The sequence below is a fragment of the Orussus abietinus genome, unplaced genomic scaffold (assembly GCF_000612105.2).
Source record: "Orussus abietinus isolate OABI.00-Male unplaced genomic scaffold, Oabi_2.0 scaffold143, whole genome shotgun sequence".
NCBI classification, from domain to species: domain Eukaryota; kingdom Metazoa; phylum Arthropoda; class Insecta; order Hymenoptera; family Orussidae; genus Orussus; species Orussus abietinus.
This window is the reverse complement of record NW_019394298.1, coordinates 34,733-60,892: the sequence shown is the minus strand read 5'-3', so window position 1 is coordinate 60,892 and position 26,160 is coordinate 34,733. Positions and strand designations below refer to the sequence as shown.

Here is a 26,160-nt window from a genome sequence, read left to right as displayed (position 1 = left end):
AATTAATTTAATAGAAATCATTTTTATGTCATAGTAAAATATTGTACATTAAAATTACAACATATGTAATATTAAATCTTCTCTTATTCCGATTCTTTATTCCAGGCAAAAAAGATGCTTTGTATTTATCCTTATGATGACTATTTTGCACGCCTTCGGCGCTATTTCATGATGTTGGTTTCCTATCATAATACAGTATATTAATAACCACCAATAGAATGTATCGTGTACACATTCTTTCAATTAAAATTATAATGAACTACATTAATGTTTCTTTTTCCCAATATTTCCAGCTGGACGTAAGAGATGCTTGTATTCTTTCCTATGCCTATTCACATTTCCTTTACTTCTTCCATTGTGTTTATGCTGTTACAATAAAAAATAAATAAGTATATATGTTGGTCAATAAAACACGAAATAAAATGATATACATACTTCTTTCAGACTAAACGTCATTTCCTTATTACCACGAGAACCAGTGATGTTAATTTTCTGACTTTCCTCTTCTTGCAGTCTGTCTCCAAGACTTGCTCTGCAATAAGGACAATGATAAAATCATGAAATTTTTAATTGAATAATCCTACTGAATGTGCGAATATAACGATAAAACTTGTCTCACTTGTCTCGCTTTTTAATGGTTGCTTTAGAATCCCTAAAATCTACGCCTTCTTTAATTTCATAGAATTGAAGTCTACTTTCTGCTGACATTGGGTCATGCTCATTTACTCTAAGTGCATTTTCTCGTTCTTCTTGTTTTTCTTTTTTCTTGATCAATCGATACTGCTTTTGCACTTCTTTCACCCATGGTTTTTCATCTTCCGAGCTGCTATCGGATGAGCTTCCTTCAAAATCGCTATTACCTGAAAGAAAGGATTATATATATATATATACTTATGTTCATTAATGACATTGTTAAGTGTAATTAAATTCTTAATGAGAATTAAGACATATAATTTGTTAGAATTTTTTCTAAATAATTGCGAACCTTCTTTTTTATAATTCTCTAATTCATCTTCAAGAATTGGTGTTTGAGCTAATTCTTTCTTTAATTTTTTCGCTCGAGTTTTGTCAAGTTGGGAGACAACAGGCTTGAGTAGAGAATATTCTTCAGAATTTGTGTCAACTTGGAAATCTGGGTTCGTAAACAAAGCCTTGAAACGATCATCTTTTAGAAGATTTTCTGTAGTCTTTTTCTTTTTCTTTGGATTATCATTTTTCTCAGTGTCCAACATTTTTAGTGCCAACTCTTTATTCACCTTTGGTAATTTTTGAACCTATTAGAGAAGAGAATTATTATAATTAAAAATAAGACGTATACCTTATTCGTAAAATTATATATTTGCAGTACTTTCAATTCTAGATATATAATAAGACTATTAAATCTAATGTCTCTTAAGCTTACTTGAACTCTACTAGCGCATTCTTCTTCAATTTTCTGTCGTATTCGTTTCTTTTTGTATTCTTCAAATGCAAACGGTCGACTCACATCTCTGGCTTTTCTGTACAATCTAATGTCCATAAAGTAACCATGCATATATGCTTTAAGTAAGTTAGTGCCTTTCAAATGTGAAAGGCCCAGTTCTTCTAACTCTTTTTCAGTAACAAATTTATAATCGTCGTATATTGTCTCATAATCTAATTCTTCCAGTTCCTCTGTGAGATTATCCAGAAAACTACACCAAGCTGGTGCAGGTCCAAGACTAGGTATATAATAACTTTGTATTTTAGAATCTTCATTTGCGATAAAGAACATTCCTGTTTTAGGAACAATACACAAGTCATTGAAATCTGACTGTGATTCTACAGATGTGTATAATTTACCCTGAAACAGTACAGTAATGTTATGCATGCTGTAAAAAGCAGAATTAATAATAAAAGATTAGTATACATCATGTTTTCCATACAGTTTCTTTTTCCCATATTTTCACAATAGAACTATCCATTGAATAAATGAGATCCATTTTTTCATGAAACTCAATGTTTCTAATTGGAAGGCCATACATGTGATCTTTTACCATAAATGGTTTATTTGATCGTATATCATATAACAAGATATGCCCAGTCGCTGTTCCGATACCCATAGTCAGGCTCCCTTGGAACTTTAAAGCAGTTATTGATGGAACCGTTAGTAAACTATAAAATAATTTTATATTAGGATAAAATTATAACCCGTTTGCAAATGTAGTGTTTAAAAGAAGGACAGTAATATTTTTGCAACATACTTGCTGTTTTGGATAGCACAGTGGAATCCGCAATCAAGTACACCCACTCTGTTCTTCATTCGAGGATCCCACGCTTCAATTTTGCCTTCTTGAGTACCAATCATCAATGCATGATGAACTGGATTTATAGCACATTTATTAATTGCTGATGCTTCGGTCACAAATGACTGTAAAAATTGTCCCTTTTCTAAATTTAGTCGATAAATTTCATTGCTACAATAATAATACTGCATTAACAACACTTCCATAATATGTATATATAAATTTAATAGTAAGTGGAATTTACTTTACTATTTTGTACTTACCTTACACCGACAACAAACAAATCACACGATGGATAATGGTATTGCATGTCTCTACCAAATCGTGGAATTCTTAGTCTATAATACTTCCCATGTGCCGCGTGAAATTCAATGTGCCTATCGCACTGTAAAAATACTAACTGCAATAAAGAAAAGCAAAAGTATTAAAATAACAACTGCATTTATACAAGTTTTAGTCTATAGATTTGAATACATAGTGACGCAGTCAGGACTTACCTTGCTGTAGTCATCGGATAAAACTTCAAATGTAATAACTTCTGAATCAAAACATCTTTCAAATTTTAAAGATAAATTATTTACATCAAAACATTTCACTTTTGGCTTATAAATTCCTGTTGCTAGAATATATTGTCCATCCTTTGATACTCTTATGGAAGTACTTACTGCAGGCATATCAAAGTCTTGAATAAGTTCTATCCGCCTTCGAATATCTGAACACATGAAATTAAATATTACTAATAAACTGTTATATATAAATTAGTAACAAGATATAGTACAATATTGTTTTCTAAAAGAAGGCAACTCTTTTTTCCCTAAAACTACAAAAGTAAATGCACTCGGAATACCAATCTCGTAATTACTACATTGATACCATCTAAAACAGTGTTGCACTATATCCTTCAATTATTTGCTACTCGTGCACGTGAATTGATCCTTACCAACATTCTTTTTTAATAACTTTCTTCGCTTTGCATCTGAGAGCCACTAAAACATCAATACATTTAGAATCAATTATACATTTGGTATCTTCACCATAACCTATACGTTAAAACTTACTTCAGGAAGAGATTTTCCGGCGCTTAAATTGTAGATTTTTACGTTATTTGGACACGACACCTGCATTTTGTGAAGTCTCTATTTACTATACGTCCAGAGATTCTTATTTATCCCAAAAGATGAAATAACCTCACCTTGACTGAAAAACGCACGTGTTACTTAAGCTAAACATACACTGGCGCTCTCTATGACTTACTAATTTCGATAGATGCTAAATTGATTCATTTGTGACTAACGAACAAAATTTTCTTATTATGCAATAAATATACTTCTAAATTTCGTATTACATATAAAATACATATTTTTTCATTTCTATAAATAAAATACCTTGTTAGATTAGCATATAGTTGTTACTATTATGTCAAATGAATTACGCAGTACCATTGGTGCAAACCGTCCCGCTGTAAACGGAAATTAATCTACGGTACGGTAGGCAGGATCAAATGCAATAATTTTTAAAATCTGCACAAGTCAATGACTAATATATCGCATTTATAGTGGAGAATCGTTCTTCGAGGAAAATTACATAGTAAATGACAACGCAACGTGCTTCCTAAATGCATAGTATTCTTAACTTAAGAACAAATTTAGTATCAAATAAAATGGGCTTTTTGAAATCATCAATGAATATGCGTAGAAATTAAATACAATCCTCATATAGTACCTTACAAATACTGAATTTTCTCCTAAAATAAAGTTCTATTTTACATATATTTTGGTATCATTACATTTGTGATTTCTATGCACAAGTATAATAAATGTTATATTTTATACATTGGTTACTATAATAGCATTCAAGTATAATTGTATAATTTATTTTATTCTTTATCTTTTAAGGTTGTTCCGATCTCTGTACTAAAGTTAAACCACGGCATATTGAAATAATTCTTTAAACCATTTTTACAAGACCGTGAATCTTTTGTTTTCTCTCAGAGGAAGCGAAAAGAGCGTTCTCGAAGTAGGCGGTACCAACGTAAGAATTTTCCTAACGTGCAAGTAATTTCCGTTCAAAATGGTACAACCACGATAACGGTATCAATCCCAGTTCGTATAAAAAATGTGTCATCGAATCAAATGCAGTAACTTTCGTTTTGTGTAGATTTAGCGAAGCAATTTGAGATACGGGTTGGCAATCATACATTCGACGAAGAGATACGTAGGTTGTGTGCGCACTCTTTTGCGGAAACGAGTCGAATGAAGCGTTGCCAACCGACGAATTTGTCATTTCAAACTACGGGCGGTATTTGAAACTCGTTACTTGGAAATGAATCGATCGAAATAATTGAAATATCTCAAAGCATATAAACCAAGAGATAAAAACATAAGAATTATTCATAGAATCGTTGGGATAGAAATTATTCCGAACACAAAAGCGTTAAATGGCAACACCGGGGTAAAATTAAATACAAAAAAAAAAAACACGATAAATGTTTTATATTCGCAAACTGTAAAAGTCTTTCCGTTATATTATTAAACTTATATTAATTGAACTACGTGAAAAATATGGCGGATAACAATGTTAGAATGGGTTGAGTTATACAACTTTGAAGACAATTGTACGTTAAAGCGCTAAACGAGTAAAAAGTTTGTCGGCCAGAGGAATTTGTCCTATTTAACGCGTTCAATTTTGGCGAAATAAGTATCGCGAACCGATGGTCGAAACAGGAGGAACGTACTCGGACGTTAGCGGAATACGTGGAATTTTGTAAAACGTATGCCACGAAACTCAATCTCTCCTCCACGTTTTCTCTCGTCATGGGATAACCATTAAAACGGTCCGCTTTCTTACTTTTGTCCAGCGCCTAACTTATATACAGCGACTCGAGTAATTTAAACGAAAAGAGGTATAAAATGGAAAGAACGCTTCGCGGCCAAGTTGCGAGAGATATTTTGGAATCGCGAGCATCGAGGAAGCAAAGAGGAGCAGAAACCACGGCCCTTCGGTTGGCAAGCCTGCCGACTGGGGCACCGTCAGCCATGTCGGCCGCCATCGCCATGCTTCCGACGGCGCAGACGAGGTGGGGTTGGAGGGACGACCGGCGTGCATCGAAGTCGGTAGTCGCGAGTCCGAGTCAGTTGGTGACGGGTTGTGTCTCTAGTGCCGTAGCGGAACGGTTCGGTTTTTCTCCCCCTCCCCCCTCCTGTGTTGAAAAATGAGCTGGCAGGATTACGTCGACAAGCAGCTGCTCGCGTCCAAGTGTGTTACCAGAGCGGCCATCGCCGGACACGATGGCAACCTATGGGCGAAGTCGGACGGCTTTGAAGTGAGTAGAGCCGAGCCGGCCGGGACGCGGCTCCTTTAAGAGGGAATCCGCGAGCCGACGCCCGACCGCCGCGTGCTCGAGTCGCGACTCGGGACGCGTCCCGCGTTTCGCGCATTAGCTCGGATAACGGTCTGGAAGAAGGTTCGGTCGAGAGCAGGGCGTGGGAGCCTCGTGGGGACCTAACCCCGAAAATCGTGCACGCCGACGTCGGTCGGTCGGCGCCCCTCGGCTCGCCGCGGGCCGCGCGCTCTCGCGGCCGTTCGGCGCTCCCTCGTGGCCGTACCGGATTCGGTGAGCCGTGGCGCGTATCGATCCGCCGCCCGACGTCGCATCGCGTCAGGGAGCGATTTCGGAAGATCTCTCGCCAGGCGAGGGCGGAGGGTCGCCGAACTCGAACCGTATCCCGGCGGAGAGCGGCGACGAGCGACCTAACCCCAAAAATCGCGCCGGCCGGCCGGCTCGTCGCCTCCGACCGGGCCGCGGATCGATTTTCGTCGATGATTCCGCCGGCAGGCGAGATGCGTCACCGTTGAGGCCGATCTCTCGAGGTTTCCTCCGAAAAGAGAGGGGAAGGGCGCTTTCGCGAATTTGGGGACCGATCGTGGCGTAGGGTGTGGCATGTTTGCCGGAAAAAGTCCGACCTAGCCTCCGCCAGGACGCAGGGCCGATCGTTAACCGCCTCTCCTCTCTCTTGGCTGCTTTCTCTTTCTCTCTTCCGCTCTTCCTCTTTCCCTCGCGCTCTCGCCCTCTCTCTCGTTCTCTGTCGCCTCGAAAGAGGCGGAACTTAACATGGCTCCCTGAAAATAGCACGGTGCGCCCAGGATAAAGGAAGATCCCTTCTCGAATTTCCGCCGGACGAGGACGCCCGGTTCTCTTCGGTCTCCGCCTTGTGGCTCGCAGAGGGTCGAGTTTGTCCCCGAGCTAGGTTTACGCCGGTGATAGAGATATACCCCGTTCGGAAATTGCCTCCGGGGGTATTTCACTCTCGCGTGTCAGTATTCCGAGTATTCGCCGGGATTTCTCGAGTTTCTTTAGGGAATTAGGGATCCTTGGAGGTACCGCGACTTATACGACGGTTGGTATCTTTTTACAACTCCAATTAAAGGGACGTGTTTCAGGAATTTTAAATCAGTGCTTACACTCCGATCTTACATTCTCGTTCTATTCGGCTCCGTAAATGAACAGTGTGTTGTCTGAAATGTTATAAATAATGGGGTAAATCAGACATTTTTGCAACGGATTCTGTATATACGTTTTCGTCTATTGTTCGTATCGAACAACAAATATTTAGTACGTCAACGCGTTTTTTTTCGTTCGAATTTTTTCGCGTTTCAACTATACGATTGGAAGCCTACTCTTAGGGCCGTTTGTCCCAACTGTGACTTAAGTGAAATAGCTTACCTGTGATTAGTAAATCTCGGATTAATAAAATCCGCGTGTCCTCGGAAGAAAATGGGGGTAATTGATAATTGATATCTACTGGCAAATAATTACTCGAAATCGGGTAATTAACTCTAAACATGTGTTCATTAATGTTCCATAAGAGATTCTAAGATATCTATTGGGTCCCTTATCAAAAAACTCGTCCAAATAGACAGGGAGGTATGCCGATTATGCGATTGCTGATTAAAACGTTAACGCTTTTTCCATTTTTATCCGCATGGATACGTTTTATGCTCCCTCAACAAGACCGATTGGAAAAATATACACGAAAGTATCACCTTAGTTGCCTAGCGTGTTTTGTCACGTGTTGTTTCACTACGTGAATGAGAAAATGGACTCATTTACGGAACGTTCGACGAAGCCATGGTGTAGGATTTAATTATTTATATCGAGATTTAGCTATTTATATAATCGCCCAAGATCTGAAAACTACAAGAAACTCCGATGTTACGATTAGATGGAGATTGAGCTGTTCAAAAAGAAAAAAAAAAATTATTGTTGAAGACGAAGTACCTACTTTTAAAATTATTTCTAGTCGGCTGGTATTCGTAATATGAGTTGCTATTGGAAGCTAGTTTCCCAATGTAGTTCGGGCCTCGGCGAATTGTAGCAAGTTGGTAAGCCGATCGTCGTGCCGATTCATTCGCCGAGCGATAAAGTCGTGCCGGATTTATTGGATAATCGAATTAGCGCGAGTATTAGCGATTTCACTTCTTACGCCTTATCTACTTCTAGCCGAATGACGAGGCGCGTAACCAATTCCTCGGGGCTAATTACGTCAAAGAAACGGAGTTACGATGTTCCCGCGATTCGGTCGAGTTAACTTTTCTCCTTCGTCGAGTGAATTTCTGGTTTCCGGAGGACACGTTACAGCTCTCATTTATCGAAAACTATGTATTTCCACGTGTTAAAGGGAAATGGTAATAAATATATGCTAAATTTCTGGGCTTCAGTGAGCAGGTTGCGGCGCTTATTGACAGAAAACCTTCGTATAGCGTTCGAAGAAAATGTTATTAAATTTATCAGTGACTCTTAGGTAACTAGCTTTAATTCCGTTGGACTTAACATTTCAAAGCCATCCAAAAAGGCCATCCAAGTGAATCGTGACTACCGGGTACTCTTGAAACGGTTTAATAGAAACGAACATTATGACTATTTCCCGTTCGCAAAACGTGGATTACTCGACACCGTTTCAAAGATTATTAAAAAGAAGGCACACTTTTATCATTGTCATTGAATTAAAAAAAAATGTACATTGAAGGTGCAGGCTTGGTAATTGTGTGAATTAACACGGTAAGTTTCTCAATGATTCTGGCTCTTTAGTTTTGTTATTTTGATTCGTCGTTGAAGAAGTAGGGATTGTTAATTTAATTATTTCATGGAATTCCTCAAATTCTGGGAAGGACTCCATTGCTGCGCAGCTTTTTCTCAGTGGTTTTGCACGACAGATCGAAACACGTCCATAAAATGTGGCTCGCGTTTTCTTTTACTGTTTCTCGGGGTCGGTTAAAAAGAGAGCGTGCAACTTCCAATCAATGAAAACTGAACGATCGGTATCTGAATTAGTTTCTCCGTTGACCGTGTGGATTCGAAAACGTTCTCCCTGGGTATCGCGGAAAGGAAAAATACTCGGAACCAGTTTCCGACCGTCTCGCATCAGGTTCGGATTGCATTTCAGCTATTCTAGACATCTTCCGTCTCCTCGAGCTCTTTTCATTTTGTCACGCTTCGATCGGACACGATGGTGTGGAGCTGCCGAGCGAGGTTGTTCGTTTTGTACCTCGGTTTTTTCTAAAGTATGTGTACACATATATAGCTCTTACCGGTATTCACGGGGTTCGCAAAACTTAAGGTGATATAAAAGAGTCAGTGGTTTCACCTCCTTAAAGTGTTTAATGGCAGAAAAAAAAAAATACGTGTCACTTAGTTTTTAGTCTACTATAACATATTATAAAAGAAATCAAATCAGACAGAACGACCTGGGATACATTCCTTGTGACAGGTCCAATCGCTGGTGAAAGTATTCTCCGAATTGGGTGTACCGATTCGTTTGAAATTTTACCACGTGAACATGGAGGTCCTAAAGTAGATCCTGAAACTCATGAGATTTCATTTTTCATACAAAAATTGATTTATTTATCACGGACTAGAACACACATGGCGTGATCCGTGCACGTTCTCGATGTTTTACGCTTCTTGGAGGCTTAGAATCGAAAATTAAGAGTTTCAGGACCTACCTCGAACAATTAAGAATACCGTAGAAATGGAACAGAGTCAGATGGGAAAATATGGAAAATACTTACACCAATAATTGCAAGAGAATGCTGGCTTGTCTCGGGGCTAACACGTGTTTCTAGCGCATAAATTTAGTTGCAGCTAGACGTCGCAGATGGCGACATTGGTCCTAAACAGTCGTTAGAATAATAAATTCACGGGATTTCGAGAGTTTTATATCGATCTCTTCATCGTTACTCACTGAAATTACGTATGGAACGCTTGAGTTAGTATAATTATCAACGTAGACTGTAAAAGATAAAAAAAAAATAAGAATCACCCCCGATCAGGAAATGCAATTGGCACTTATGTTGAATCGTTCGGGAGAAACGTTTTCTACGTTAGGAAAGAACCGTAGAAACTGTAATCTTTCGGAAGCCTTTACTGGCCACCGTTATGATTTTAAAAACAGCTGTTAACCAATTGGACTAGTTTCACTGCGTATGCGAGATAAATGTTAGGACTGTTGGGCTGGTGATTCCGTCTGATGTTTTATAAAGATTAACTCGCGATAATATAAGTTTACCCTAGCGGATAACTTGAAGTTAAACCTGAATCTGCTCCCAGTTTATGACCAACTTTAAGATGTTAAAAATGTATCGTGTGTATCGTGCTCCGGACGACGTAGATAACTGATAGGCACTTTGATCGATTCAGAGTTGTACGGTTGGTGACACGTGGAATTTGCGTTGCGAGTATTCGCGACGTCGCGCCAAGGTGGCGTGGCGTTTTTTACCAAAAAATCGAAATCTCTAGATCATTTAAGGAGTTCGGCGAACCAGTTAAGCGCGAAGATAGAAACTCACCAGCCGCGGCTAGCTTCGGGTTCGCGAGTGCACTTTCCGGTTGCGAATGCCAAAATGGCGACCGCCGGCCGGACAGCAACCACCAGTAGCGTACTTAGGGAGTCGCAGACCGGTGTTGTTTTCGGTCTTTTTCAAAATTATTAAGAGCCGGCTGCGCCAATATTCTAATTAAAATCCTTAACGTGATATGAAAGGCGCTGAGCAATTTAATCGACGTCGATGAAATAAAATTCATCTATATTCCTTCTGGCGGTAACGCCATTTTGGATACTCAAGTAGTAACATAAGATGGCGCATCATGTTAACAACATTTATGTTGAAGTCTTTAACAGTCTACGTTGAGAATTATACGAAGTGAAGCGTTCCATGTGTCACTTCGGTTAAGTAATGAATTAATTTTCTATTTTAAACCTCCTAGAAGCGTAAAACATCGAAAACGTGCCCAGACCACGCCATGTCGGTTCTAATCCATGATAAAGAAATAAATTTTGTATGAAAAATGAAATTTCATGAATGTCAAAACCTACTTTGGGGCGTCCATGTTCACGTGGTAAAATTCGAAACGAATCGATACATCTAATTCGGAGAATACTTTCCCCAACGATTTGACCTCTCAGATACATATTGACTGACTCTTTCAGATCGCCTTAATTATTCAATGCGTAATTAGAGTCAATCACCCGATTTCAGGTGGTCATCTGACAGCGAATCTCAATCTTCAGTTAGCCTAATTTTTGTTCGTGTAACATGAACTTTATTAATAGTATTTAAGAAATTTCACGTTAATCGCGATTGTTATAGCTGATTCTATGGCCCGTCTTCATAGCTCACGTTTAACGTTAAATGACGTCCTTTATTTCTACTCTTTTTAACGGCCGATTGCCCCAACCACGACTAGCGTGAAATTTCTTAATTATAATCGGCTAATCTCGAATTAGTGATATTCGCGTTGCATCGCAGAATTCATAAATAAACGTTTTCATTGTTCACGGAATTATGTTTGTTTTTGTAGAAAACAATTCCTATACATGAAGTTGTACGTTATTTCAGCTTTATATTAAAAATACGAACAAGTGTTGCACAAAGTTATACGCTCGCGTTCATGTTTTAACGTCTGAAGTGTCAGTTCAGCCTAAAGCAGGTGTGTTAACCTTGAAAAGGAAATTCAACGTCGCCGGTCGATTCCTCGAAATGATGTTCCACGTGCGATTGACTCGCAGACGCGAAGCGCGCAGAGGCGAAACTACTTATTTTAGTTATCTCAATGGCTAAATCCGTTGCGCAATTATGCCTGTAAGGATTGAGCGCGTTTCGTTTTCACGTTACACCCCGGCAGGTATCGGCCGTTAGAGTTTTGGTTAAGCCTAAACCGAGATATCCCGATGTTCTCGCATGGCGACAGCAGTCGTTAAGCCGGTCGGGGATTGCCATTTTCACCGTTAGACGAAGACGAGAGATCAGGGCTGCCGCGTGATTCATTCTTCTCAGGGCCGGACCTGCGTTCCGGTTCGCCTCTGCCCGAATCGGCCGGTCTGGCTCCATTCCCGATATCGACGGGCTCGAGACTTCGGAAAGCTTCGAAAGCCGAATTTCAGTATTTTCAGACGGTCGGTCCGTATCTTTTCTTTTCTTACCGTCTCGTACGCCCGTGGCGATTCTTACGAAAGTGAAATCGCGTACCTCCTGTATGTACACACGGGTAGTCCGCGATACGTGCGTCGGGCTTAAAGCAAGGTGATCTCGGGTGACCTTGAGCCGTTCCATACGTGATTAAACTCACCTTTAATGGCGCCCTTGCCAGTGGTTACCGAGTCCCGATTTTGCGCCGACTGGGTGTTTCTTCTTTTTGATACGTCACCTTTCCGCTAGCGGCGCGCGACGCGGCGATTTCAGTACCCGCTTGATAACGACTGACAAGGATTGGTATTCATGAGCTCGGCAGGCGGAATGCCTCCGGCATTTATGCGCAGCCTTTACCGCGCTAGGAAAAGACGTCGTTAACGAAGGTCGAATCGTAGAAGTAAAATGATTCCCTGGGGAAGTGTTCGCGAATAAAAATTGCAAGTTTTGTGGCAAATTTTTTTTTTTTTGCGCGCGCGGTTCGAGGCGATCTTGCTATGACGTTAAATTGCTATAACGAGTCTTGTTCGGCTCGTTCTCTCTTGGGAATGCTCCAGATTTGACGAAGGCTCCACGGAGAGACTTCGAAAAGTATCGGACCAACTTATTTAGGAGTTTCCATCGTGTGGAAGGGTGATTCAAACTTTAGTACAAGCCTCGCGTGAAAGGTTTCCACTCTTGTCTTTTCGAGTTTGTATGGACTCGAAGATTGCTTCGATGACTTTTTTGAAATTTTGTTGAAGAATAATTGTTATTACTTGAATTTAATTATCGTGCAATTTACCAGGTATTAAGACCAATTATGTCAAGAAGGTTCGAAAGTGACTTTCTAACGGGTGAGCTAATTGGTATCTCAATTGCTCGCTGCCTTTTGAGGTTAGGTAGAAAAAGAAACGGTCTGGAATTTTGATATATATAAGTAGCCCGAATTAAAGGTACCGTTTGATCATTAAAGAAATTACATCCAGTGGAACGAAATCTGGGACTGAAATGATTATTCTTAGTTCTATTTAACATCTGAAAGAGCTTTGTGTGGTGGCGTTACGATTATGGTACCTTAGGGTAATAAGGCCCTCCATGACTTAAAAGGCTCGTAAAAGCCGAAATATAAAGTATTTTGGGATGGGCAAATGAGCAGGGTATACGAGAACAATATTTATTTCGGTTATAAAACTTAATTATATATAAATAAAAAGTGACAGAACGGCTATAATAATTGCAGTTGCACTGGAAACATAAATTCATACACCAATTACATTTCGTTCTTCTAAATCTTGACATTCAATTTTATTTTTTTTTTATATGTGTATACAGGGTGGGTCTTATGGAAGGTCTAAAATCAACGGGATTTAGTTGGTACATATCTGTTTTATAAATCAAGCGAGCGTAACATAACGTTAAAAAAACATTTTCCAATAGTGAATGCAAAATATGCCTCGTGCATGACATGTAAATTCAGATTGTTATTTAATACGTTGGTTGTAAAATCTAATTTTTTTGTCAATTCGTCATACTCGGTTAACAGGGAAATTCGATAAAAAGAAAACTCGTTATCGTGTGAACTTTTACGAACCATGTTGACATGAACCAATCTTGTAACCTGACACGATACATAAGTGGCCACTTGTAATTTTACTGCTTGCCACTTTACAGCCTTTACAAAACGTTTACGTTTTAAAATAAACATGGTAACGTTTTGAAATAACGTTAAAAAAAAAAATTAAATGATATTTACCGATTGAGGAAAATAGTTTTGTTAAGATTATGTGTACAATACCTAGATACACCGCAACGATTCTGGCGGCCAAAAGTTTCCTTAAAGGCTAACAGGCTTGTATATCGATCGAAATATGATAGCTCGACGTCATTTTGGTTCTTGTCCAGGATAAGTCAAATGTTTCTGTTCGAAAATCCAAATTTGGAAAGTGTCGGGGCAATTCTTAGGCGATCACGAGTTATGTGTCAAAGTTTCAGGCAGTTCGGTTCAATGCCCTTAAAAAAAATTGTCTTACTCTAATCGTCTGATTCAAAGGGGGTTTCGCTTTACCTTAATGCCCGACAACTGGTAACGATTGGTCTCCGTGAGCATTGAAGGCGGAATAGCTTCTCATGCTCGTGTAGCCTCGTTTGGGAAAAACTTGGTTCACGGAGGTCGAATCGTAAAAGCAAAGATTCTCTGATGTCTACCGCTATATTCGACCCTGAACTCGATACTCTCTAAGTGGTTGAACAGGGTTAAAACTTTGTAGGTATTAATTAACGATTGGCTCCTATATGTACATTTCAAGATCGATGAATCAATGTTCGAGCGGTTTACGCAATACTGTCTTTCATGAATTAGAATAATCGTACATGCGCTGTTGCTTTGTGTGTATAACGCTTACTAGTATAGAATTTATATTCCTATCTTTCTTTAAGGAATATATTTTCCACTTGAAATTTCGTATTGCGTTTGTGATTACACGTGATTATTTGAAACGATGTTGAAACTCAACGTTTCAATTTTGCTAGGTGGGCGTTAATTTTTCAATTTCCTTGTAAAATTACTAATTTCATAGAGCATGAGATGGGAAGGACAGTGAATTATTTAACTTTCCTCAAATAACGCTTTTGTAAGGTGGAAAGAACCAGATGCTTATTACACTCTTCGAGATCGTTTAATTTGGCTGGATCATTTGAAGGAATTTTTTAATGTGCCACTCACGCGAATACTTCTGTATATGTTGATGTTTCAAGTTGATTGAATTAAGAGGAAGGCTCCTGTTTGGATGTCAGGTTCCGTTTTTATTCTACATCGGTGCATCCACTGTCGAGCAATTAAATGCAGCAGTATTTACGTGAGCTATTGAATTCTACACGGTTACCATTTAAATGTCATGTGAACGGAACGAAAGGTTGGCTGCTTTTGAAATTTTTTACGATTCGCGGAAATGATTTATTATACTTAGTCGATTTTGGTCTAGTGTTTGTGTAGAGCTGTTGTTAAAAATGATTGCTTATCACAAACGATACTTAAATATTAGTTTTATAGTCAAACGATATAATAGTTAGTAATGGCTTGTATCAATATTATCATCAATCCTTGTAGCATGTTCGGAAAGAAGATATATTTTTTCTCGAACGGTAATGCACAAATTCTGACTTAGAAATGCGTTCAATATTATTTGCAATTCGAAATTGAACATATTTATTGAAAATAAATGTATAATTAATGAAGTGCATTTATTGTAATATGTAAATATACAAGGTATATGATAATTATTATAATAAACTAATTCTTCAAATAATTGTTCAATATTAGGGTAATTTTCGCTATATTCAGGCCCATTTTTTCAAGAAGGAATATAAAGAATTTGCAATTTTTTATGTGTTGAATTAAACGATATAATTTAAATGATTCTGCGAGGCACACTTATCCATTTCAGCTGTACCTTGAGGTGCATAATTATTTAAATAAGTCGGATTGGTAAGGAACATTCGACATCACGACCGAATAATCCAGATCAATGACTCGTGGTGTAATGTGAAACTGCATATTCTTTATTATCACGGTTTCTGACTTTAAGGCAATGCACTTATCGAATAAAACCGACGTTATGTAATATCGTGACTAGTCCACGTACTTAAGAATTTCATCAACTTTAAGCTCTACCACGTAGCATTTTTAAAGGATTACGTGAGTCCTTGTAACTGCTTTGATGGCTTTTAACATTTTCTGATAATAGATATTTGTGTAAGCGAACCGATTCCTACGATGTAAGAAATACGACGTGTCAACGTTAACAGACATTTCCGTGCATGTGCGCAGAATCTGTGCTGAAGGTTTCTGTGATTGCTTTTACGATATGTAATTTAATGTTTTCATGTTTTGCCAGCGGAGGCGGATCGCCGCCATGACTCAGAAACGGCGAAGCATAAGACATCGCGTTCGACTCGATAAAATTCCTAACAACCCTTGTTGGGCTCAGAAACGGGCTCGATTCATTTACAGATCGACGCGTGACATATATTTCGAAAAAAGGAAAAAGGAGTTTCAACGGGCTGGCATGCGCGAGACGCGATAGAAAGGAGGTCGCCTTGAGACGATTTTATCTTTACAAGGATTCTCTTAAAATGGCCGACGAAATGCTTTTGAAGATCTAAGGATGCTACGCATATCTCTTGGAGAACAACATTTAATGCGTCTACGGATGATGTTTAGCCCTGAAAGAGCTTTTAGGGACGAGACCAAAAAAAAATGTTATATGGACTGATAAAAACTACAGAAGATTATTATCTATATTATTATCCTATACCCTTATACCCTACGGATAAATGTAAGCAGAATTTTAAGAGGCATTATAGAGATCAGCGTCATTATGTGCATTTATAGGTTAGAACTTTTGTTGGATATTTTGTTTCATTCATTTCTAGGTTGAAAGTAGTATTGGAACGTTTAAGATGTTATGAGTGTTCCCCCCACACACTCATACCAAAAAGTCCAAATATTTAAAAATTTTCTCCGAACTGGGTATATCGAATAATTTGAAACTTTAACGAATCATTATGAAGGTCCTAACAAAGGCCTTAAAGCTCACGAAATTTAATTTGTAGAAAAGAAATGTTGTATTTACTCTCGACAAGAACCTAAAAAGACTAAAATTTCGCCCCTTTGAAAACTGTTACACGGCGCTAGGGAGCCGTGCGTCCTTTTCGACAATGGCGTGAAATATCTCCCCGCTCATCTTTGATACCTTTTACGGTGCGTTTCTTCTACACCTGCGAAAATGGCCGTTAACTGTAATATTCGCGTTCCCAGTCGTTTCGTTTCATGGGAACAGCCTTCATCTCGTCGATTGAGTTTCTGCTAGCGTTATGTGTGAATTCTTTCAGGTGAGTAAAGAGGAGCTTGCGAAGCTGGTGCAGGGCTTCGACGATCAGTCCATCTTGACGTCGTCGGGGGTGACACTCGGCGGCAACAGATATATCTACCTGTCGGGCACGGACCGTGTCATCAGGGCGAAACTGGGAAAAGTCGGCGTCCATTGCATGAAGACGACGCAGGCAGTGGTCGTCTCCCTCTACGAGGATCCCATTCAACCACAACAGGCTGCCTCCGTAGTCGAAAAACTTGGCGACTATCTCGTGTCCTGTGGCTATTAGGTGAGAGGAGCTGCCTAAATAATACTCGCGATACTTCGCTTCTTTCTCTCGATCGAGATTCGATATCCGGAGGAGGAGCCTACCATGGACTTGAGAATTCGCTAAATGTCCGATCGTAGCTTAATGTCCGGTTCCACCAACCTCGGTTAAATATCATTGATTACCTAATCGTAGGTTAAAGTTAACGTCCAAGTCAATCATGGGTTAAAGACGTAAATGTTCCCCTACCGTTATTTAGAGCGTGATTAAGATGATATGAAAGTCGCCGAGAAATTTAAACGACGTCGATATAATAAAATTCATCTATATCTCTTTCGGTGGTAATGCCATTTTGAACACTCAAGTGGTGTAACGTAAGCTGACGCATCCCATTACTGACATTTACATTTTTGTTCAAGTCTTTTACAGTCTACGTTGAGAATTATACGAAATACCGTAAATTCATGATTGTTTATACTTTGACGGGCCTACGTGGCCATCTGTGACGTTTAGTTGCAACTAAATTTTGGCTCTAAAAACACGTGTTAGTCACGGGACAAACCAGCATTCTCTTACAATCGCTGGTGAAAGTATTTTCCATATTTTCCCATTTGAGTCTGTAATATTCCATTTCTACGGTGCTCAAAATTGTTCCAATTAGGTTCTGAAACTTTTCATTTTCGATTATAAACCTCTTAGAAGCGTAAAACATCGAAAACGTGCATGGACCACGCCATGTTGGTCCTAGTCCATGATAAGTAAATGGATTTTTTATGAAAAATGAAATCTCATGAGTTTCAGGACCTACTTTGGGGCCTTCATGTTCGCGTGGTAAAATTTGAAACGAATCGATACACCTAATTCGGAGAATACTTTCCCCAACGATTTGACCTTACAGATATCTATAGACTGACTCTTTCATATCATCTTAACTGATCGTATATACCATTCGAAGTACGTCGAATTGTCGGTGAACGCGTTCGCTTGATTGGCTGATACTTCAATCTACTAGAAAGCAAGATAGATGCGCCCTTGTCGAGACACGAAGCTCCCCTAGTTTCGTGCAAGAACTTGTTTAACAGATCCAAGCCTCAAGAAGTCAAGTTTTTTGGTTAAGAATTAATATAAAATATTTTCAATCGTCCTTCGAACATTAAGTAATTGTAAATAAAATAAAAAACGTTTTCATCAGTTTCGTCGTAAGATGTTAATACATCCTCGATCTAATCCACGTTTTCCACGCGTTAGGGCAGTTTTTAGGTTGAAGTTCGATTAACCTAAGCTAAACGATCGAATTTGGCTGGTTAATGAAAGTTAATCTACTGTTAAAATGTGGAACGTGCAACTCGTTGTAACCGAGGATTAGCTTTTTAACCGAGGTTAATGGAACCGGGCATAAGTGTGCTCCAACCACGTCCTTCAAGTTACTTCGATGCACGGAGATAAATACCTTGTAAACATTTAACGCTCAGCAATAGTGGTTAAAAATGGAGCAGAAAACGAAAGGCAGTAATGAGCACGAGGCCGCAAATAAGTGTCACTGGATCTGGATAGGTCCTTGTTCGAAAATGTCCGACTGTAAAACTCGGCTTTCGGTTCTAGAAAATTTCGAGTCAATGCGTTCCATCCTTAACGCGTTTTTAATGATTTTAGAAGTTGATACATGTGCGGTACTTCAGGGATTGCAGAAGGCGATTGCCATGTGATTCATTTGTACTGTGCTTTGAGGAGAACGAAATTTTATTTACAGCCGTAGAGATGAATTCGAGTTTGCAATGATCGTGTTTGGTAGTTCATATATGTAAAAAAAGTTTGTAATGATAAATCGAGTTTTTGGAAAAAATGGTCGGTCTAAAAAAAAAAAAATACTTGAACACAAAATTAGCACATAATTTCCTCTTCAATTTGGTGTACTTGTTTATCTTTCTGTATTGCTTGAGAGGGGAACGTGTTGGCTTGACGTCAGGCTATCACGGCCACGCTGAAATTTCGAATTTCCGAAAAAATGGTGGGGTACAACATTTATTAATTCAGCACAAAATTAGCACATAATTCCTCTGTATTCAGAAATCATGAATTGTGATAGTGACGTGCTAGCTGGACACACCTGTTCTGTCATGGTTTAGACAAATTTCATTGAACTTTGTAAACACGTGCATCATCGACCAATGAAGTAACAGTCGATATTTTTGTAATTGTCCTAATCGTTCGTCACTCATGATATTAGGACAGCTGCTGTGATATCCTATCTTCATTATTTAGTAAATTTGGAGTCTCCTTCGAGGGTCGAGGAAGGAGTACAATAAGAAAATTCTCTTCGTTCACATAAATCATTCAAATGACATTGCATAGTCCAGCCGTTTATATCAGACGCGTAAAATTGATTTCAACACAATCAGTTTTATGAATCTGTAACATACAACTGTCCCTATCATGAGTATTGATTTAATTAAAAGAAGAGATGTTTCACAGTACATTTCTTGAACGAAAAGCTGACGCATCAACAATAAACATTAATATAATAGGTACGAAATGTTCACCGTCAGGAGGTTTTCGTTTCTAAAGATTCGCTGCTTTTTTTTGTCCCCCACAATTCCTTAATTCCAATAGGATGAAATAAATAAAAGTCATTGAAACTAAAATAAATAAGGGTTAGCGAAGTTGGTAGAATACGAGGTACCTCTATTGTGATATGACAAGTAACCGGTAATTTTAGTAAATGCGGGGGAAATGCATTAGTTTATTTTCACGGTTTTTAGAATTATTGAAAAGAAGGACATGGTAATGTTGCAAACATGTGTTGCTTAGTAATATTTTCTAATATACATGATACGAGCATTTGAAGTGTCGCTGGGTGATTTAACGATACAATACCTAGCTATTGACATCGTAAATCTCAGTATTATGTTATTCGCAAGGAAAACAATTGTTTACGTCCTAAGAAGTATGGAATAAATTAGTGTAACACGTAGCGTAAGGTATAATCATTAATACCTTACTGCTTGTATATTTTCTTTGCGTGCACAAATATCTAAGCCACGTACTACTTAATGAAAGGAGCCACTTTAAAGAGCTATTTCGTCTTTGAAAAATTGTTGACTGTAAATTTTCCATGGTTTCCGTTTATCGCCCCAACGTCAATTTCTAGTATTTTTATAATAGGTATTTTTCTCCGTGTAATTAAGCAATGTTGAGGAAATAGGCTTTTATGGATTTGTATCAATCCAAGGTGGGTTCGCAAATAGCATTGTTTAAGTCATACAGTAGACAACGTTACTTCGTCATTTTTGATAAAATGGTTATTTAGAAAATGTTACTGGATCCGATCAAAGATATCGAGAAACGTAGATGTGTAAATTACATCACTCGAAAAAGATTCCGAGCATTTGTACATATCAATGTTTCTTCGCTTAATTTTTCTATTATCTAAAAGGTGATGATTTATTTACCTATATATTTATTCACAATTATTTTATTATTTAGTAGCTCGAATCCGTAATTTCAGTTAGTCACGCTTACGTGAAAAACGGCGGTCGATATTATCGGTACTTCATCGACGTTTAATTACATATACATTATCTGGCGCTGCGTAAATATCACATTTGATTATCAATGGCTGCGAACCCATCTACATGTTTGTCAAGTCGTGGTGCAGATTTCTTACCGACGACCTTGAGGAGATACCGGTACTAGTAAAAACAATTAGGTCGGTATGACAAATGAGTAGCCTTTATTTCACTTAGCTCAGCTTTCTCTTGCTTTCTCAATACATTCGGATGAAGTTTCCTCTCATGCGGAGCGACCTTAAGGTGAAGTGAAACACCCCTCAAATCAGTCGATTCGAATAAGACACTTTTTTTCAAGGGTATTGGATAGAACCGTCTGAAACTCTGACACGTGACTCGTGAGCGCCTAGGAATTATCCCGACACTTTCAAAATTTGGATTTTTGAATAAAAATTGTTAACTTAGCCCAGACAAGAACTAAAATATCGTCGAGCTCTTATATTACGATCGATATCCAATTATTGAAGGCTCTAATATGAGAAACGAAAGCGTCAGGACAATTGTACGACAATTAAGAACACTCTGGTAATCCAGAAACTCGCTTTTGAACGGGATAAAGACAAGAAAAGTGTCTTATGCGCTGCTATGCTGAAACCATGGTAATACGAGGTCTTGGCGTGAAAATTTAATTGACACGGAAATCACAGGTGGCGCAGGTGGTCCTTCTGTAGTCAATTAGGGCCTCGGAAATCATGAATCCGGGGGATTTCTTGAGTTTTACTTCGATTTCTTTATAATTATTGTACTAAAACGACAGATGGAGGATGCCATTTAGTTCAATACTCAATTATGATTCGACACAATTGTCAATATAAAAATGAACGTCGACAGCGTAGGTATTTAGAAAAACATTTTTTAGCGACATCGATCAAGTTCCTCGACGTGTTTCACTTCACCTTAAGTCTTGTTTGCGCGAACGAAAGAGCCTTGCATTTTGTTCGTCGCTGGTGAAACGTTCTCAAGGACGCGATATCGATATTTATAATAACGAAATATCTTATCCGGGCTCGGTCCCGTTCAATAACGAGAGATATCGTCCACGATGCGATTTTCAGAGTGTAGATTCTTATTCTCTAAAGCGTGCCTGAAAACCGAATTAATACAGTAACTTCTTAAGGTGAAACGAAAGGGTCATTCTAAATACTTAAAACGTGAAAATATTTATAAAAGTTTTCTTCAGTCTGGTTGCATCAAATAATTTGAAACTTTAGCACGTGATTATGGGGGCCCCAAGGAAGAACGCGATGCTCGTGAAATTTCATTTTTCAATCAAAAAAAATGATTTTGATTCTAGTCTAGGCTAAATAAGAAAAAAATGTTTGTTGAAAAATATAATTTCACGAGCATCACGTTCCTCCTTAGGGTCTTTTATGTATATAGAATGACCCTTTCATATCACCTTAATTTGTTTAAATTTCGTTTTTGGGGCGCGTGAGAAAAAAACTGGATATTTTTATATACTTAATAGTTTTCCCGTCAATTTTATGATTTGGTAGTAAAGTACGAACCAATCAATTTCCCAGGCTTCGAGTCTGCGAGTTGCGCGGGTCGGGGGTCAATACACGCAGCAATTATTGTCACTGTTTTAGGTACAATTAAGAAAAAATAGGAGCGTGATCTCTTTCTTATAAACGCGGGTAGATGAGTAAAATGTCCAATTCGTGCAAAATATTCGTTTAAGTTGTTTCGTTGCTTACCCCGTTTCCTTTCGTATGGAGAAAATAAAAGAAAAAGAAAAAAAATGGATATCCGGAAGTTGAAGCGGATTTATTTTAATGACACGAAATTCGTTTTCTTTTTAGAGTAAATGAGATGATCGCATTCATCACGCTGCCAACACCGCATGTAGCTTGTCGCATGCATCATGGAAATCGCGTTTGGCATCATACCGAGGTTTACGGATGGCGCATGCGCACAGCGTGCGTGTCCAGCTCCGTGCCGATGCGTTTCGTACGCTTGTAATGAGATTTTTAATAAGATTATTATTTATACCGACGTAAAGTGGTGCTCCTGACGGTGAACCATCATCGGAGAGGAGACTTTCGAGGAAACCGTTGAACTTTCGTTTATGTAGTTGGAACGAGAACGAAAGGTAAGCGCGCTTCCTGGAAAGCCTCATCTTCGAACCACTACTTATAGTTATGCGTAAGACAATTTGTCATCCTTTTTCAATAATATTAAATCGGCGAAGAGAAAATGTGTTTTAAATAAAAACGTTTAAACCGTGACAGGTGGTGGAAAGTAATTTCATTCGAACGCGGTAGGAAATGGGCTGGGAAGATTAATAGGATTTACGTGTCACGTGGTCCACGAAAATGCGCCTTTACTTGAAATATTTCTTGACGAACGTAATGCGAGCATGTGCTCAAACTTTTGTACGTTAACGGTATGGGGACACCCACCAACGTATATGTGACGTGGATACATATGTGGGCGTATATAGCAGTGCACGTAAAGTCCTAGTAATTTCGTCGACCCACATTTTTACCGCGGATGACGTTAAGCGTCGGAGCCGTGCCTCGAGGTATCTCGTCTCTTTAATTACAGATGAGCATTCCAGGCTCTGTATCCTCCTCCGTGATGTCGGGTATCAGGTGTTCACTTTTCCCCACTTTCCCTTTCCCTGAAAATTCACGGTTGAGTAGCTTCCCTTTGCCGTTTTCTTTTTCCGCTCTCGTCTGGAAGGTCCGGCCGTGACCGAGACCGAAGGATGATCCGTTATGGCTTATCACGCGATCGCGCAAACCGCCGGTTCGCCTAACGACCGATGAGTACTATCTTCGTAATCACGATTCTCGCCCGAACTGCGATTCAGTCAGGGATCCGTGCACGACTTCCTGGCGCGACGGGAAAATTGATCGAGTCCGCAGTTTTCCGACAATTATTTCCTCCTTCTAATTTTCTCATACCCGGTTTGATAAAGGCTATTGGATGGGAATTTCGGTACTTACACTTTTCCACGGAGGTTGTAAACGAATGAACGGCGATTGCAAATTCCGGGCCGAGATCCGTTGTCGCGCGTGACGTAACCTTTATGACATCTCGAAGTTATTAGTTATCGTACTGGTTATTAAATCGCGTACGGTCCGAGGAATACAGACGTACGTTCACGGTCAAAAAGAAAAGGGGGAATTGTTTTTCTACGGTAAAACGTGAATGTAGCAGAAGGAAAAAAAAGGCATTTTTATGGTAGATTTTTCTTGTTCGTCGAAGCGACCGGGAATAATATTCCCAATGGCCGTTGCTTTCCCTTTCTAGTAACGTCGAATGGAACAAATGAAATGATCCACCCGCAACTATTACGGAATCGCAGACGCGCCGGGGTCCGATGGAAACCGCCGCAACGAAATCGCGGATAATCTCCTTTCTTGCTTGCCCACGAGCCAGCGTCGCTCATCCCGACCACCGAGACTCGTAGGCCGATATCAAGCTACATGGCACCTGTTCGTTTTCTCTGTTTCAGTAATCTCTGGGACCCAACACAAATATCTAATATTAATAATAATGATGATACGGTCGATTATTTTAATGACAGCGAATGGGATGCACCATGCTGCATGAACTGCGCCGGAACTGCCGCAAGCCTGCCGCGCGAACCGATGAGAACCATCGTCCGCCAGTCATCGTCCTCTCCTCTTCGACTCGACGAACGTGAAAAGAAACGCGCATGCGCACACGCTCTTCCTCGCGCCACGTACGATCGAGTACGCGCGATTCGCGGCCACCCGCGACCTATATATACGCGCACGCCGCACGGACGGCTCACGGGCATGCGCGGCGGCGGGCGCGCCTGCGCGTCTGCGCCCTCGCGCGACGCCCCGGGAAGGAAGAGGACCGCTCTCGCCGTTTAGGACTTTGACCACTTCGGATTTCCGCGCGCGTTGTCCCGTCGTCCGTGGGCAAAACGCGGGGAAGAAGCGAGAGCGGTCGCGGGCCGTACGCCCGCCCCGCGCACGCGCAGGCACGCACACCCGGACCCGAGGCGTCCAATATTCGAAGGCGCCCGCTTGCTCGGCGCTTCGCTGATGCAACCCCCCCGATTAAATGTAAGAATAATAATAATAATGATATTGATAATAAAGTATCGTGCTAGGTTACAGTTTTTGTAGGGGCGAGAGAGAGAGAATGGGAGAGAGTGGGTGCGAGTGCGCGAGAGAGAGGGAGAGAGCAGCGGGCGGCGGGGAGGGAGAAGGAGAAGGAGAAGAGGAGGACACGCGGGCGAGCACGCGGCGGCGGGTGGTGATACGGCCTCCGTGGATCGTCGCCATTTTGGCCGCGTCTCCCGAAATAATACGGTCCTTTTAGCTATTTACCGTTTTATTATTATTGCTATGTATAAGGAAGGCGAACGATGTGTCATCCTGCTGAGATTTTTATCGGGAGAAGGGGGCGGGGCGGAGGAGAGGCGAGGCGCTAGAGAAGGAGCGGACGCCCCCGCGCGACGAGACGCGATGCGAGGACGTTAAAAGTAGGTCTTCTTCTTGCGTTTCCTCGGGACTTTCCGGGAGCGAGGGGGAGCGATTTCCGAGGAGTCCGCCCCTCGCGGAAAGCATCTTCTACGCGGCGTGGCACGCTCTTAACGAAGGAGGGAGAGGGCGACGAAAGACTCGGAGGGAGCGGACAGAGCCCTCGGAAGGGGTCGACGTCTTCGGGATCCGCGCGACCCGGGGCGCCCCTCCGCTCGCCCGTCACTTTATCGACTATTACTATTACTATTATTCCCGCTACTACCCTACTATTGCTACTACTTGCAACCACCGCTGCTGCTACCATTACTCCTGGCTGCTCGCCGACTCGACGCGGCGTTCTCGCGCGGCCGAGCGGGCGGCCCAAACTACTATATGTAACGATTTTTATCGATAACATGGAAGGAATAAAATTGAAGTAATAAGACGCCATCGTTGTAAAGAACCCCCTGGGACGACGCGTAGTAGCTTTCTTTCGTGACGTTTCGTGCGTTCTCCCTTTATAACAACGCTTGTCCCCGTGCCCGGACGTCGCGGTCCTTTTCGTTGTCGCCTCCGTCGTAACGCGACGTAACGAAGAACGTAGAGTTGTATGCGCGCGACAGGGAAAGGAGAGCGGAGTGGGATTGCTGGATATATTAGGTGTAGCTTTGTAAAACGAGACTTCCTCTTAAGATTTTTTTGCATACATCAAAAGTAAGATTGTGTTAAGAGAGTAATAAATTTGTATAAAGTGGTGTATTTCACGTGTTTGGTTTAACCCGATGTTCCGTCGAATGGTTGGGAAGCAGGGTTAGCAAAGTTTGACCCATTCCAGGTGAAGCCAGCGGTTTTTCTCCGGTACGTAAAAATACATTACATAAAACCCATACTCAGGGTTTTAACCGGTTAAAACCATATTATAAAATCCAACAGGATATATGCAGCGGAGAATTTATTTTAATATCGTATGCACGTTGTACCTACACATGCACTCTACTTACCTCTAAACGAATTAAAATAAATTCTAAACTATCTCCGGTGTAGGTAGCATTCAAACATATTTTGTTCCTGCGCATCCTCGGGATAAAACAATGGAAAGAACCCGGTTTAAATATGGCTTAAACCAGGTTTTAACTTCTGTCTTTTCAGTCAATTATTTAGGCGGTAAAAACCAGCAAATATGGTTTCGACGGGTTAAAATTATTGGACTGGGCTCTTTATAAAAAAAAAAAAACGGATTTATGCCAACTTTCCCATTCAAAACGGCCTCGAGGAATATTTTTTTAACAATTACAA

The 26,160-nt window shown here is 40.2% G+C and overlaps 2 protein-coding genes across 4 annotated transcripts; one reads left to right on the top strand and one right to left on the bottom strand.

Moving 5' to 3' along the window:
• Nucleotides 1-6: 6 nt before the first annotated feature.
• On the bottom strand, nucleotides 7-3,493 carry LOC105702116 (nucleolar protein 10). Of its 2 annotated transcripts, XM_012429440.2 has the most exons (12): nucleotides 3,457-3,483; nucleotides 3,323-3,382; nucleotides 3,205-3,250; nucleotides 2,762-2,976; nucleotides 2,528-2,664; nucleotides 2,223-2,435; nucleotides 1,905-2,133; nucleotides 1,403-1,822; nucleotides 986-1,274; nucleotides 620-860; nucleotides 436-532; nucleotides 7-366 (listed from the first exon to the last, which is right to left on the bottom strand). In XM_012429440.2, the coding sequence occupies exons 4-12, from the start codon at nucleotides 2,936-2,938 to the stop codon at nucleotides 265-267; spliced, it is 1,905 nt and encodes a 634-aa protein (XP_012284863.1). In that variant the 5' UTR covers nucleotides 2,939-2,976; nucleotides 3,205-3,250; nucleotides 3,323-3,382; nucleotides 3,457-3,483; the 3' UTR covers nucleotides 7-264. The 2 variants fall into 2 exon arrangements, with proteins under 2 accessions (XP_012284863.1, XP_012284856.1); XM_012429433.2 differs by having other exon boundaries at nucleotides 3,323-3,493.
• A 1,854-nt stretch (nucleotides 3,494-5,347) lies between these two features.
• On the top strand, nucleotides 5,348-25,623 carry LOC105701410 (profilin). Of its 2 annotated transcripts, none has more exons than XM_012428133.1 (3): nucleotides 5,348-5,586; nucleotides 16,602-16,871; nucleotides 23,880-25,623. In XM_012428133.1, the coding sequence occupies exons 1-2, from the start codon at nucleotides 5,476-5,478 to the stop codon at nucleotides 16,869-16,871; spliced, it is 381 nt and encodes a 126-aa protein (XP_012283556.1). In that variant the 5' UTR covers nucleotides 5,348-5,475; the 3' UTR covers nucleotides 23,880-25,623. The 2 variants fall into 2 exon arrangements, with proteins under 2 accessions (XP_012283556.1, XP_012283560.1); XM_012428137.1 differs by lacking the exon at nucleotides 23,880-25,623 and adding an exon at nucleotides 22,219-22,644.
• Nucleotides 25,624-26,160: the final 537 nt, after the last annotated feature.